Source organism: Triplophysa rosa, linkage group LG17 (genome assembly GCF_024868665.1).
Source record: "Triplophysa rosa linkage group LG17, Trosa_1v2, whole genome shotgun sequence".
Lineage (NCBI taxonomy): Eukaryota > Metazoa > Chordata > Actinopteri > Cypriniformes > Nemacheilidae > Triplophysa > Triplophysa rosa.
Genome location: NC_079906.1, coordinates 13,166,516 through 13,180,704, shown reverse-complemented (window position 1 = coordinate 13,180,704; position 14,189 = coordinate 13,166,516). Strand labels below are relative to the sequence as shown.

Sequence of the window (14,189 nt, the reverse complement as noted above, 5' to 3'; positions counted from 1 at the left end):
TATATTAAACATGATTTACCTTAGCTAAATCCCCAGGAACATTAGAAACGGCGGGATATTAAAGTAACAAGATTATAACTGTTGGTTTATAATTCCTAAGCTTTAACATACACTCAAACTGTGAGGTTTCTCAGCTTTCCACTTGGATCTGTAGCACAATGACTTCTCCTGAGCCCTGATTTTTAGCTAGGTGTCAGACTTAAGACTAAACCATTAACCATTTTTGGGGGGGAATCACAATTATTTTGACAACTTTTTAGCCAAATTGCATGCTTTTGTGGTTTTCATTCAATCTCATGTACAACTTATGTATTAAGTTTATTTACAAAACAGGTGACTTTTAGAGTATAACTGTTGCATTTTGTGAGGCCACTGGGCAGTTGGGCCCGTAGAATACACCCTGTGCACAAGCGTAGCGACGAACTTCCGCTGTCGCCAGAAGTCGGGATGTCAGTTTCCGGTTTGCTCTCGCACCGCACAAACTGTCAGTGTTTACAAGATGTCTTAAAGATCTGCCAAATATAAGCATTAACGATGTACACCGCAACTACGAGGATAAGTAGTTTAATCTATTGTGGTGTGCCGAAAGATAACGTTAGTGGCTAAGCTAGTTAGCGACGTGTTTATTTTTATTGTAACGTTAGTCTGAAGTATCAATTGTTTTAACTTTCTCCCCCTCTCAGTTTCTAATAATGAACAAGAACAATCAGTTGTTGATTCGGCAGGCAGTTCAGCTGAAGTATGCTTTGATGAAGTTGTAGCGCAGGAGAATGAGCGACTGAAAATGTCGCGCAAAAATCAGAAATGTCATAAAAGGAGAGAGGAACTCAGAGAATTGCTGTATGCCAGTCTATCAAGACGTTCCTTAAAATGTAAGGCTCTATAATTCCCGCGATGTGGAACGGAGACGGATTCGCGTTATCCAGGGGTACAAACTTAACGCGGACGTGTAACTACATGCGTGATGCTCATGAAGTTGCCAGTGTGTGTGTCTTAACTATATAAACACATGAACATCTCCGAGCTGCTCTGGGAGTTTACTTAACACGCATTTCACTGTTTCCTTTGAGAAAAGCTAACGTTACTCTCACTGAAACTCAAAGGTCTCTGCAGCGGCCCGCCAAAATAAAAGTCCGGTTAATTTGAACATAATGACCCACACATAAAAAAACACAGTAGTACACCTGTAGCATAATCTGTATTAGTTACTATTAGTATACTGTAGTATATCATAGTGATGGAATAGTATAAGTACAACATTCTAAGCCTACGATATACAATAGTATTACAGAAAACATCTAGAAGAATTAAAATAGAACAAATGGACTTTTAGGGAAAGAAATGGAATTTAAACAGGGCTCTGCACGATTTATTTTGTGTGGCTTTTGTATAGATACATTTATTGGCTTTAAGTATATATTATGCAATACCATATTGTTTTCATCAAACATTAAGACTTTAGAAACATCTAAGTGGTCTATTTATTTATTTACATGACTGCATTCTTTTCAGTTTTTTAATGTTAACTTGATAACAGACTGATTGAAAAGACTATTATACAGCACTGCTGGTCATTTTTACATCTGTTTTATTTATTATTATTTAATAATGTATTGTCTTTTTGTTTGTTAAAAGTCTTCATGCATTTATTTAAGACAACATTTCATAAGTTCATATAACATTTATAAACATTTAACTTTTTAAAAAGGGTTTACAACAACATTACCATCTTCTGTTAGATTTAAATAGACTACGTGATATGATATAAAACTTGATATCATATCTGCTGTTGAAAAGCCTGTGGAAACAGTGGAAATGTTAACTAGATTTTATTATACCGGGCTTTAGGTTTCCCATACACAGTATTTTTTTTTTTTAAATACAAATTACACGTATGAAAGTGAGTTTCATCGTTTATAGAAAGTTACAATATAATCTACTCTACCAGCTGTAATACGCTTGTACAACAGTGCACTCGAGTGGTGAAATTGTGCTACAACACAATGGTTTACACACTTGTTTATCAAAAAGTCACGTTGTTGTGTAATTATTTTGAAGTAACTGCATGTTTTATTGTGTTAATGAATTACAGTCTGATCCAACAATCCAGAGAAAGAAACTCAGGGAGTAATACAGTGTTCACGTCAACTTTGGTCTTCGACCTTTGACCTGTCAACAAAATGAAACTTGCTCTTGTTCCCCATTTAGAGAAGTTCTAATATTTAATGGCATAAACACACACAATCGCTCTCACACTGAGACACACACATACGCTCTTACACTATCTCAAAAACTGAGAAGAGTCTAATTAAAGAGTCGGAAAGGCTTTGGATGTTTGTTTTTGAGAAGAGACATTTAAAAGACTATTTGGCAAGTGACTTTCAAATGTAGTGTGTTAGTTTTAAATATGTGTTAATAAGAAGGGAAAGGAATTTCAAAATATACACAAGCATGATTTCTCTATCAAAACGAACATTACACATGTAGGTCGGTTTTAGAACTACCACAACACATAGCTTATCGAGTCTTATAAATATACAATGAAAACACCAGATAACCTAGTTTTAAAACATGGGTTTTCCATTGTAAACACGCTCACCAAGACGTTTCGAAGTCATGCAAAAATAAAAACATTTTGAAAACGGATATAAATACTACCACATGATAATCCACCATATTCACCCAGAAACATTCTTATCTGTGTAAAATGAATCGGAATAGATTATTTTACAGTGCCAACATGAACTCTTGGCAATCACCAGAAGAGGGCGTGCTTAACCCTTGACGTCACCAACACATACAACTCTCCTTAAAACATTTGTGCCTTTACTGGTCAAATCTATTTAACTTTCAAATATATAAATAGATTATGTAAATTTGTAGAATGATTCCAATTTTTACTTTTGAAGTTCGAGTTCGCACCTACAGTATATGCCCCATTTTCAATTAAGTTTGGAAAACTGGCATTACGTTTGTAAACATGTATTTAGGCTACTAACAAATCCAACACTGCTGGATTTGCATTTGAAATTTGGACCATTGGATACACATATCAAATATATTAAATATTCGTCAAGGATATGAAAGAGGAAATTATGTCATTGTTATTTGTTTTAAGAGATGATCTGGGACTGTTTCCTAAGTTATGTGCCAACATACAATATACATACACTAGGATGTTTATGTTTATAGAACACGTATTCGTTTGAACATGGTATATAAAATCAGGAAACTTTTCTGTTTCAAACACAACATGACCGTTTTGCCTTTTTAGAGGTCAGCCGGATAATGGTGGGCTTTAAGTTAAATACAAAAGTTTTTTTTTGTAGATTTCGTCCTCGGGTGTTAGACCATTTTATCCATAATGCCACTGTATACTTTATGAATGCTACTGTATGTCCAGGTCAGTCTCATACAACACACAACATCAGAAATACTTAGCAGACTGTAAAGCTCACTAACCTCTTTAGGTATGTACATACGGTGGCATGAAAAACTTTCACCAAAAAGCACACTTTTAGTAACAACCGTTTTGTCATTTTCTTCTTTTTAGTCTTTTGCTTGCTTGAAATGTTTAAGTATGCAAGTTTTCAAGTAGTGGAAGAAGGTGAGGATGTTCATCTGGTGCTGGTGAGTCAGTTTCTATGCGGTCTCTGTTTCAAGGCCAAAGTTAAAGAAGAATCTAATCTACCCAACACACGTTGTACAACAGACAGTTAAAACACACACACAAGTACACATGAACTCACTAAATGTCTGTTTACCGTTTACTGAACTACACGGTGCATGCATGCATTTGTCCTCCAGTTGTAATTCACGAGAGTGGGCCAAAGCCTTCTTGGTTTTGTGTGTGCGGGTAAATGACTTCAAGCGTGAGCTTCGGGTAATCATTAGGAACTGACAGCGCCGTAAACTGAGGCTGGAGTAAAAGAAGCTGGGGCTATAGGCGGAATTGGGGTCATGGGGCACTAGATTGGGTCTTTAGACGAGAGATGAAGACATCAAGAGTATATAAAGACTGATAGCAGGCAGTTGCTTTAGGAATAGGCAGACAGGGCAGTAGTGTGGATTGGGTAGCAGAATGGTGTCCGGGGGAGGGGGGATAATAAGAAGCAGAACACGTGTTTTAGGCTATAAACAGTCTTTAAATGAGATGCTGCGTAGGAATCTGTCCGTCTCCAGTGATCTCTCTTTTGTTTTTTGGTCTCTCAGTCTCTCTCGCTACCCTTCGCTACTCTCCTGCACTCCGAGGAGCTCGGGGGGCGGGTCTTCCATCATGTGTTCTGCGATTTCGCCCCTTCCTCACTTCCTTCAGGTGCTTCCATTTTTTATGATTAGAGTTCAAAGGGTCATGTCCTGGAGCCTCACTGGCTGGATCTGGAGCGCTTTTTCCCGATAGGCTGTGCTTGCGAGACCAGACCTGCTCGCAGATCTGATCGACTGTGCTCAGGTTGGGGTGATCCACCAGCTGCATGAAGTCCCGGTACCACAGCTTTTGATTAGTGGACTGGCCGTGGGAGTGGCCAGGGCTGCGAGGGTTGACAGCGGCAGGTGCGGAGCCACTCGAAGGCAGGATCTCCAACGTGATGGCGAGGAGGGTTTGGGTAAATCCGTGTTCCATTGTGTGACACTGATACACGCCAGCATCTCTTCGCAGGGCACGTCTGAACAACAGACCTCGTTCTGTGTGCATTATGCGGTCATCCAGACGAACCTTTAAGTACACACACACGCAATTACACATTGAAGTCATTGAGCTTCAGACATGATTGTACTGATAGAGAGAACCAAACTCATTAATTTACACAAAGACACACATTAATCATGTCTTATCAACGATGTCTCCATCCTCTGTCTTTCTCATAATCCTCTGTCTCTATCTCTATTTATCTCTCTTACCTCCTCCCGTGGGTTTTCTGCGTGCTTCTGATAGGTCCATGTAATCTGGGCCTGCAGTGATTTAGGGATACATTCCAGGAACGAGCTGCTTCCATCCACAGCGTATAACCTCTTCTCTAGGACACGCTGTTTTTGGTGATCTGTAGAGGACATACAGTTACTTCGTTGTATATGTGGAGGCCGTGTTCTCTTTTTAAAGGGCAAATCCAAAGCGTTCTTGCACTACCATAGTAAGAAAAATTACTTTGTACATTTCTTTGTTCTGTTGAACACAAAAGAAGATATTTTGAAGAACGTAGGAAAGAAAACAGTTCTGGGGCCCTTTTGACTACCATTGTAATTTTTCCTACTATGGTAGTCAATGGTGGCCAAGAATGGTTTGGTTACAAGCATTCTTCCAAATATCTTTCTCTGTGTTTATCAAAAAGAAATTTAGACAGATTTGGAACAACTTGAGGGATGATGACAGAATTTTGATTTCTGAGTGAACTGTGAATCAGTTTGTGGGTTTCCTGGGAATTTCATGACCTTTTTGTTGCTAGCATCATTCTTTACCAACTGAGCTACCGAAAACCAATTATTCACCTTTTTAGATGAAACGAATCACGATAAGTGTCAATTACAGCATTCCATGTAGGTCAACTCCCACTGTGTCAAATTCCTTGTCTTGAATTCAAATTTAAGTAGGGTGGTGTGACCCCTAGTGGTTTACAGTGGTACAGTAGCTTTACCTCCAGAGCAGAGAGCATTAGGATCACCATTCCTCACATCCTGACGCCGGAACCTTCTACACACACAAAAACAAAAAACACATTTATTTTCGTCATATTAAAGGGTCAGTTCACCCAAAAATAATATTTCTGTCATTATTTACTCACCTTTGAGTTGTTCCAAATCTGTATACTTTTCATTGTTCTGATAAACACAGAGAAAGATATTTGGAAGAATGCTTTTGACTAAACAGTTCTTGGCCTCCATTGACTACCATAGTAGAAACAATTACAATGGTAGTCAAAGGTAGCCCAAAACTGTTTGCTTTCCTACATTCTTTTAAAATATCTTCTTTTGTGTTCAAATTTATAAAGCGAATTTTCCTACTATGGTAGTCAATGGTGGCCAAGAACTGTTTGGTTACAAGCATTCTTCCAAATATGTTCTGACGTGTTCATCAGGAAAAAGAAATTCAAACAGATTTGGAACAATTTGAGGGTGAGTAAATGACAGAATTTTCATCAATGCGTGAACTGTTCCTTTACATATGTGAAATACATAATGTACCAAGAAGCCTTGTTGTGTACCGTTTGGTGTTTGGCAGGTAGCGTGTGCATGAGTGTCCATCCCATGCGCAGTAAGGATCTCGAGCCAGACAGCATTCGGCACACGCTTTGCCATACATACTGCAGCGATGCAGAGGCACCTGGACCACACCTGTGTCTGAACCAACATACAGCTGTTGCTGTGGAGAGAGACAGAAAAACATCACAAGATTTAGTAAAATGCTTCTGGCACGTGTGGATAATATTGATTATGTGCGGCTGATACTTTCTAGAAAAGACTCACTCTTACCCGTTTAGAGGAAATCTGCATGCTAATAATAGACGATGAATCCTGCAGAGAGAAGACAGTATGATAATGTCAGTTATGGTTCAGGTAACATTGTTTTTGAGAATGTATGTTATTTTCTGCCCCCCAAACCTCACAAAAATATTTCTTTTTTTACATATTTTATTTTTCAAGACATAATTATTATTAACTATGAAAAATGTACAAATGTAATTTAGTATTTTGCTAACTTCTGGGGACAAATTTAAGATGTCCAGCTCAGTAACCCCCCCCACACACACTCTCACCTTAAAAACCTGAAGTTCCTCCAGCAAAAGCTCTGTGTTGCTCCAGCTTCCTCTAGGAACAGAGATCACCTTCAGCACAGAGCCAACATCTGCAGAGAGACACATCACGTTTAACAGACACATTCAGTGTACACACAAACAGGCGCCCACACGCTTGTCTCCTCTGCCCTACCTGTGCCGATGAACATTACATCATAGTGGCCATCAGCCGCATTGACGCGGTCTACGGTAATCTGAGTGAAGCTGTATGGTATTCCAGTACGCAGGAACAGCGGTCGGCCCCCCAGTGGAGTGACTGGATTAAACATTAACGGATGGTGCCTTGCAAACTGGATTACGTTATCAGGAAAACCTTTAGTGGTTTCAAAACTACCGAAGGTCTTGCTGGGACACTGAGGAAGAAAAAGAATCCGGAAATTCATTCCCGTGTTATACAGTAACTGATCTACACAGGTCAGCATGTTCAGATCAATAACCAGCAACATGCAACTGAATAACTTCAAATCTAAATCTACCTTTACTTTTGTAACATTCATTTAAAATGTTATTTTGTAATTGCATTGAGGCATCGATGTGTTGTGTTGTGTAGGTAGGGAGTCGAGTCTCACCATGCCAGGCCGTGGGTATGGCACTTTACCCTGGAATGGCACCCACTGATAATTTGGTCCCTCTTTATGAGCAAAAGGCCCTAAAAATGCCCGCCGAATGTCATTCATGGTGTACAGACACACCGCAGAGCCTTGAAATACACTACTGTAGGACAAAAATAGAAACATACAAACTGTTAACACTGAAGGACAGCTTCAAAACACATTTTAGAGATGAGAAAGAAAAAAACATACTGGATGAACTTAAACCGGGCCACTAAATTGAAACTAAAAGTAAAAACTGTCCTGGACATAAATACTGTAAAATGCAAGATATATTGATGAACTCTGACCTGGAAGTGGTAAAGACCGTGTAGATCAGCGGATTCTTTTTGTCACGGGTCTGCAGCAGGAACACATCCCCTAAAGGTTAGGACAAAGGTCAAAAGGTCAATGAATTGCAACTGGCAGCTAGCTTTGTGGAACACAGTCTTATGTGTTTGTGTGTACACTATGAGACGGTTCTTACTAAGTTCATCGAAATGTGTTTCAGTGCCATCGTTGCCTGGTACAGAACACACAAGACGAGCCTTTAGAAATGTCGTCCACTTATTCACTAGACTGCGTTGCCCTCCCATATCATTCTGTGACAAACAAAATACACAATTAAATCAAAATGATCAACAAACAGAACCCAATAAGTTTAGTGACTGCGTAACACTGGAATGAAATTTTTTTTTTTAAATACTAAATACAATTTTTTTTATTTTGTATTGTCTCCAGTACAAATATATAAAAATGATTAAACCAAGATACATTTACTTGACAGGGAAATTGACCTAAAATATTAAATCTTGTTCTGAAAGAAAAGTGATTTGTTCAATAAGTGATGCTTAAAATAAAAATTCTGTCATCATTTACTCACCCTCTCATCATTTCAAACCTGTTTGACTTTCTTTCTTCCGCAGAACACGAAAGGAGATATTTAGAAAAATTGTTAACTGGACCCCATTCACTTAATGCAATGCGGTTTTGTGTCAATACAATAGAAAATCTTTCTTTTTGTTTATTTATTTAATATCTTAGGTCATTTTGCTTCTGAAGTAAATGGATATTTGTACTGCAAAGCAAGACATAAATACTAAGTAAGAAATTCATTTTTTTGCAGTGCCAAACAAATGACTGGCTCCTAACCCGGCAGAGCTGACCAATCCGAGCATAGGTAACCTTCCCGAATCCCTGAGCTTCCACAGCAGTTTCTCTAAAGAAGAAGAAGACTTTATCATCGTCTGGATTCTCACTCTCGGGAACACCAAACGCCGCTATAAACTTTGGCTCTGAAATGCACATCATCACATGTCTCATTATCATTATCCAAAAACACAGTGTCAAAGATGAATCAAAATAAACACATGATACATCTCTCACAAACACACACCATTCAGCCAGCGTGAATCGTGCTGCTCTGTTCGTATGGAGGGCCTACGTCCCATACTGCGGAATATCGTGAAGTCCCGCCCCATCAGATCAGTAGCCACGCCCGCATAGAGCTCATCACCTGTTCAATGACATAAAGCTGGTTACTGATCGGTCATAATGTAAGAGCATCATTGAAATGAGGAATGGCAGCTAACCGATCAGAACAGATGCTGATGTGTGCCGTGGGTCATACGGACTCTTTCCTTTTCCATCTTCTGCCAGAGAGGGATCGATTCTAAATATGTGATCCTACAAAGAGAGCAAGAAGTGCATTTGGCAAACAGATAGGGAAGTTGCATAACACTACATTTTTGCTTCTGGCAGATTTTTATATTCTAAACTTGGCATTGTTAGTGTCATGCGAGCTACAGGAACATACCTCCAACTTCTGTCCTACCTCCACATACACACATGTGGGGTGGAACGCACCCGTCCCACAGGCGTACAGGTGAGTTCGATTATAATGGTGAAGAATTTTCACATAGTTGACGCAGTCCGTCTTCAAAAACACACACAAATCAATTTTACGATGAACATATTTGACATACTTTCACCAGTTCATCTGCCAGACACAGAGACTGTCCCCATCTGGATTGACTATCAGTAGCCCAGAGCAGACCCCAAAACACACATTTTGTTTGTCCCTTAAGGGACCCCTTACAGGGCGCTCAGAAATGAAACGTCATTGTATTACGTATCCTTGACGACAGCTTGACACTTGCACCGACCTTTCCCTACTCGCTGTGATCCCGGAACTTTCTGTAATCTCTCACGCTCTCTCTTTACACACCACAACAAAGACACGCCAACTGTTAAACTGACACATACACACATGGGCTCATATAGTCCCTCTGCTTCTCTCCTCCTTTTGTAAGTGTGCTCTCTGGAGCATGCCAGATTTCCCAGAGCGCCGGGAATCGCTACGACAACATGAGGGAGCGGGAACATCCGGATTCCACGGGAGATGGAGAATAAAGCAGGACGTAAAAGAGGAGAAGAGACGACTGTCTCTCAGGGTCTATTCAGTTTCAGTAGCAGATGTTGCTGCTGTATGGACTGTAATTACGTCTCACTCCATCTTCTCTCTCTCGGAGTAACATGTGCGCTCAACAACAGAATGAACCCTGAACTGAACATGTGCGTAATTTTCTCAAAAACACTCGCAACGTTTAAATATTAAGCAGCTGTCCTCTAATTTCTAGGATAATGTGATAATGATCCATCATTTCATGGAGGTCTGACCCAAGTATAAAAAATAAGTTAAGCCTCTACACAATGTGTCGGCCTGATGTGTACACAGAAATATAAAAAAACCTTCTGTTTTAATACTATTTGTAATGATATCTTTCAGTGTTAAATTAAATATATATACACTACCATTGAAAAGTTTAGGGTCACGTATTCTTTACATATATATATATGTTTTACATTTTAGAATAATAGTTCAGAATAAATCAAACTATTTTAGTCTGATTTATCTACATCTTCAGTGTAGTCATGGTTTACTTACGCCCCATTCATTACAAGCTACTTTCGCTAGTGGGCGTTTCCACTACTGGTGATGCTCATTGCAGGAGCTGAGGGGAGAAGAATCACGTAAACTCCCATCTTCAAATTTCTCAACTTTGTCGTGTCGTTACACACGCCCCATCCGGCGGCCAACGGTTGCTACTGCTTGTGTCGCCGGATGTTGCCTGCTCTCCGTTGAAATGTCGCTTGTAATGTGAACGGGGCATTAGAACTTGTAAAAATGTACTCTTGGCATTTTATGATCCAGATTCAAAGGTAGGCTATCAAATTTGATTTTTAAATAAAATTGTATTATTCTAATGGAAGTAAATATAGAATGCCCTGCACAATTAATTTCTAACATTTTCTATGATTCACAACTTTTGTTTTACTAAACAACATTTACATTTTTTTCCATTTCACACATACAAATATAATTAAACATCTTTTGACGGGCTGTAAAGATTTTTGCTACATGGTTATTGTGGCCAAAGGAATTTACAATAATGATATTATTGCAATATCTATTGAAATGTTTTTTTTTCTTTATAAATAAGTCATTTTATAATAAATAACGATTTCAGCCAAAATCATCTTTAAATTAGCTTATTTTGTGTTTTCTTTTTTTGGCCAACGAAGAACACTGAAAATGTGAGGTTTTTAACCGCTACGGCACTTAGGGCAAAATTTGAAACAGGTGCTGAATTATTTACGATATTCTCATATGTGAGAATACCCCATCTAGGCAAACATTTCAGTCAAATGACACTTGAAGAGTACATAAATAACTACTTCTCCCAGCTTAATATGTCATGTTTTTTGATAGAGCTCATTGCAATGCATGCTGGGTACCTGTGATGCTGCCTCTGAATATGACCAAAACAGGTATATCGAAAGGCAGCATAATTATGATAATACTTGCCAACCTTTTGAAACAACAATCTTGAAAAGCTGTCTAGTTAGACAATTCACTTGAATCACTACTCATCAGAGTTATCAGAGTTTGTGTTTTGTGTAACCTATCCACTACCTCTACAGATCTGACTGACATTTCTTGGTGCCCAATAGTCAGGCCCTCCTGCCATGCCCTAAACCCTGCACACACACACACACACACACACACACACACAGACAGGCACACACACGCACATACAAGTCTTGTGGAGAACAAAGGCCTCTCTTTGAGCTTAACGCACCCTGTGAAGTGTGTGTGAGAGAGAGTTGTATGGTGGGGGTGGCGGAATAGAATCATCGAAGACCAATTAAGTTGCTGACAAACTGTGTTTATACAGGAAGGGGTCTCTCTCTTTCTCTCTCACTCTCGTACACACACTGGGGCTTCTGTTTCGAGAGCTTTACAGCCCTCAATAAGGGTAGGACGTGTTAGGGGTGTGTGCCTGTGCGTTGATGAGGTCTTTGAAGTGAGCCCATGAGGCAAAGAGAGAAAGACAGAGAGAAATAAAGACAAAGAGAGAGAAAGAACGATACAGAACAAAAGAAAAGCAGCTTTAAAATGAACAATGTCTCTCAGGAGAAATAAGCGGTAGGCTATGAATGTGTCAACTTCCCGTTGAGAGGCTCGCTGTGAACTTTAAACTTTGACCTTTTATTTGCTTGATTATTGAATCCTGGTGTGATTTTCCACATTCATACATGCAGGCTATGTGTTGGCGTGTGTGCGACCTCAGACTAACATCACATAAATCTATCATCATACTGTATAAATCCTTGATGATAGAATGCACAACAAAAGTTTTTGAAATAATCCTGGTAAGCAGGTGTTTGCACACCTTTGTGCGAGGATTAGTTGAATATGCGATGTTGCGTGAGAAATAAGAGTTAAGACTTATGAAGAGCGAGAGGTCAAAGGAGAGTCTTTGAGAAAATCTTAAGGCCTTCAGTTATTGAGGTCTGATTCTGTCCCGGCCGTCCTGTACACATCTAGATGTAATGAGGGTCAACTCACAGGTCAGTGAAAGCTGTGTGAGTATGTGGTAGATCTCATTGTCAGCTGACCTCAGTCATCTATCCACCGCAGGATGGACCCCTGACCCACACACACATTCAACAGTAACACAACCTTAGACACACCCTCTACAATAATGAGAACAGTCAGTGAACACAGAGAGACACAAAGTGTCCAAAAGCATCCCACACACATCCGCTTAACACACATACTAAAATACACACGAAATGCATAAGAACCATAACCTGATAAACATTACAACAGTAAGAAAGCCTCACTGTAAGCGACCAATACCACTAAACAGTACCATGGTATTATCAGGTTTGTTTTTTACCAGTTTGGTGGTAAAACCATATGTGTTTTGTCCCTTTCGTTTTGGTAATATCATAGTAACCATTTAGTACCCTAATATAAAGGTATTAGGTATTACAATATTCTTATGATACCATCAGGTCAGTAATGGTCAAAAGCACCCAAAGAATCTGAACATACAGCTACAATGTAAAGAGTTTTTGTATTGCGGCTATTTCAGTCCAGTTTCTGTTGAATTACAGCTAAAACAGACCTCAGGAGTGACACAAAGTCATCCAACAGCAATGTGAAAGACTGAGAGAATGCAAGACATTAAAGTTGGGGGAAAACCAGGCTTAGTGCCTAATATATTTGTTTTTAACTGATCCTAAAATACATGTCAAACATTACAGTATTGTGTTATTTTAAAATGAATATGAACTTGTTTACTGAACTTGTGCAGTGTTTAAAATCTCAAAAGATTGTGATTTTTTCCAGTTTGTCCTGTTTCAAATGTCTGTAAATAAATGCAAACTAAAAAAACTAAAGACGGTTTACCCGAAGCATATCCCTGGCCCGAAGTTAACTTCTGGTCTGTGTTTGTTGAGGCTGATAATATAACTATTTATATTTTATTTAATTGATATAAATATTAACATATTATTTATTGCATAATAACTGTATTAAATAAAACATATATATATATAATAAAAATGATTGTATATTAATTTTATTACATAAACAATTTGTTGAATGGGTCGTGTAACTTTTAGTTTAGCCATGTAATGGTTCTTCTACTGGTAACCCAAAATAATACTGGCTAGACATACTTTTAACTTAACTAAGCTTATGTGATTTACTTATTTCTTTTGCTTGTTATCAGAAATAATCTTCAGGGACTCTATTCTTTGCGGATGTGGACCGGAAGTTAAGTTTGGGCTTAACTACATTTTTAATTGGAATTTGGAAAGAATGTTGTCAGTAGTTTACAGAATGAAACAATTTATGCTTTTACTTAAACCTATAAAAAGTTCATTCAGAAAAACTGAAAATAATTTTGTTGTCATCTCTTCCGTGGCGGTGGCGTAATAAAAAATGAAACCCATGTTGTAACACAGTAAACCAATCTACAGTGATTTATGGCTGTAAATGAAGAAGTCATTTGGGAGAGCTGTTTGTTATAGCTAATTATCCGAGAGTGCGTCTCTGTGTATAAACATCTCATTGGGGAGATCTTACTGGTAAGCTTGTAAACCAGGTGCGCCGGTGACCACTAGATCTGTCTATTGCAGACACTTACATTGATGTCTTTACCCGCCCAGTTGCACTCTTCTCTCCAATCAACAGGCGCTGGCCAGTTAATCTGAAAGAAAGAGATGGAGAGAGATCAGAGGTGAGGAAGAGGTTATCACCTCTGCAGGGTTAGACGTGTCCCGTAGCTTGAGGGACATTCTCGCTGAACCCCATCAGAGAGACAGTTAAAATACGACCAGGGGCAACAAACACACATATGCATCCGGACACAACATAGCTTAAAAGCACCTGTGTGTGCTTGTGTGAGTCTCGTGCTGGCACACAGTGACTGAGAACTCTCGCCCATCATTACTT

At 39.0% G+C, this 14,189-nt stretch overlaps 1 protein-coding gene across 1 annotated transcript in view; it reads right to left on the bottom strand.

Moving 5' to 3' along the window:
* Positions 1 to 1,190: 1,190 nt before the first annotated feature.
* The window catches only part of sema3b (sema domain, immunoglobulin domain (Ig), short basic domain, secreted, (semaphorin) 3B), a 29,410-nt gene continuing 16,411 nt past the window's right edge, over positions 1,191 to 14,189 (bottom strand). The window contains exons 4-18 of the mRNA XM_057356305.1: positions 13,882 to 13,944; positions 9,195 to 9,314; positions 8,971 to 9,064; positions 8,775 to 8,894; positions 8,531 to 8,673; positions 7,866 to 7,980; positions 7,690 to 7,759; positions 7,358 to 7,502; positions 6,922 to 7,141; positions 6,750 to 6,838; positions 6,466 to 6,507; positions 6,198 to 6,355; positions 5,631 to 5,686; positions 4,900 to 5,039; positions 1,191 to 4,714 (exon numbers count right to left, since the gene is read on the bottom strand). Of these exons, the coding sequence (XP_057212288.1) occupies positions 4,232 to 4,714; positions 4,900 to 5,039; positions 5,631 to 5,686; positions 6,198 to 6,355; positions 6,466 to 6,507; positions 6,750 to 6,838; positions 6,922 to 7,141; positions 7,358 to 7,502; positions 7,690 to 7,759; positions 7,866 to 7,980; positions 8,531 to 8,673; positions 8,775 to 8,894; positions 8,971 to 9,064; positions 9,195 to 9,314; positions 13,882 to 13,944 (2,058 nt within the window). The 3' untranslated portion in view covers positions 1,191 to 4,231. The remainder of the gene's footprint in view (positions 4,715 to 4,899; positions 5,040 to 5,630; positions 5,687 to 6,197; positions 6,356 to 6,465; positions 6,508 to 6,749; positions 6,839 to 6,921; positions 7,142 to 7,357; positions 7,503 to 7,689; positions 7,760 to 7,865; positions 7,981 to 8,530; positions 8,674 to 8,774; positions 8,895 to 8,970; positions 9,065 to 9,194; positions 9,315 to 13,881; positions 13,945 to 14,189) is intronic.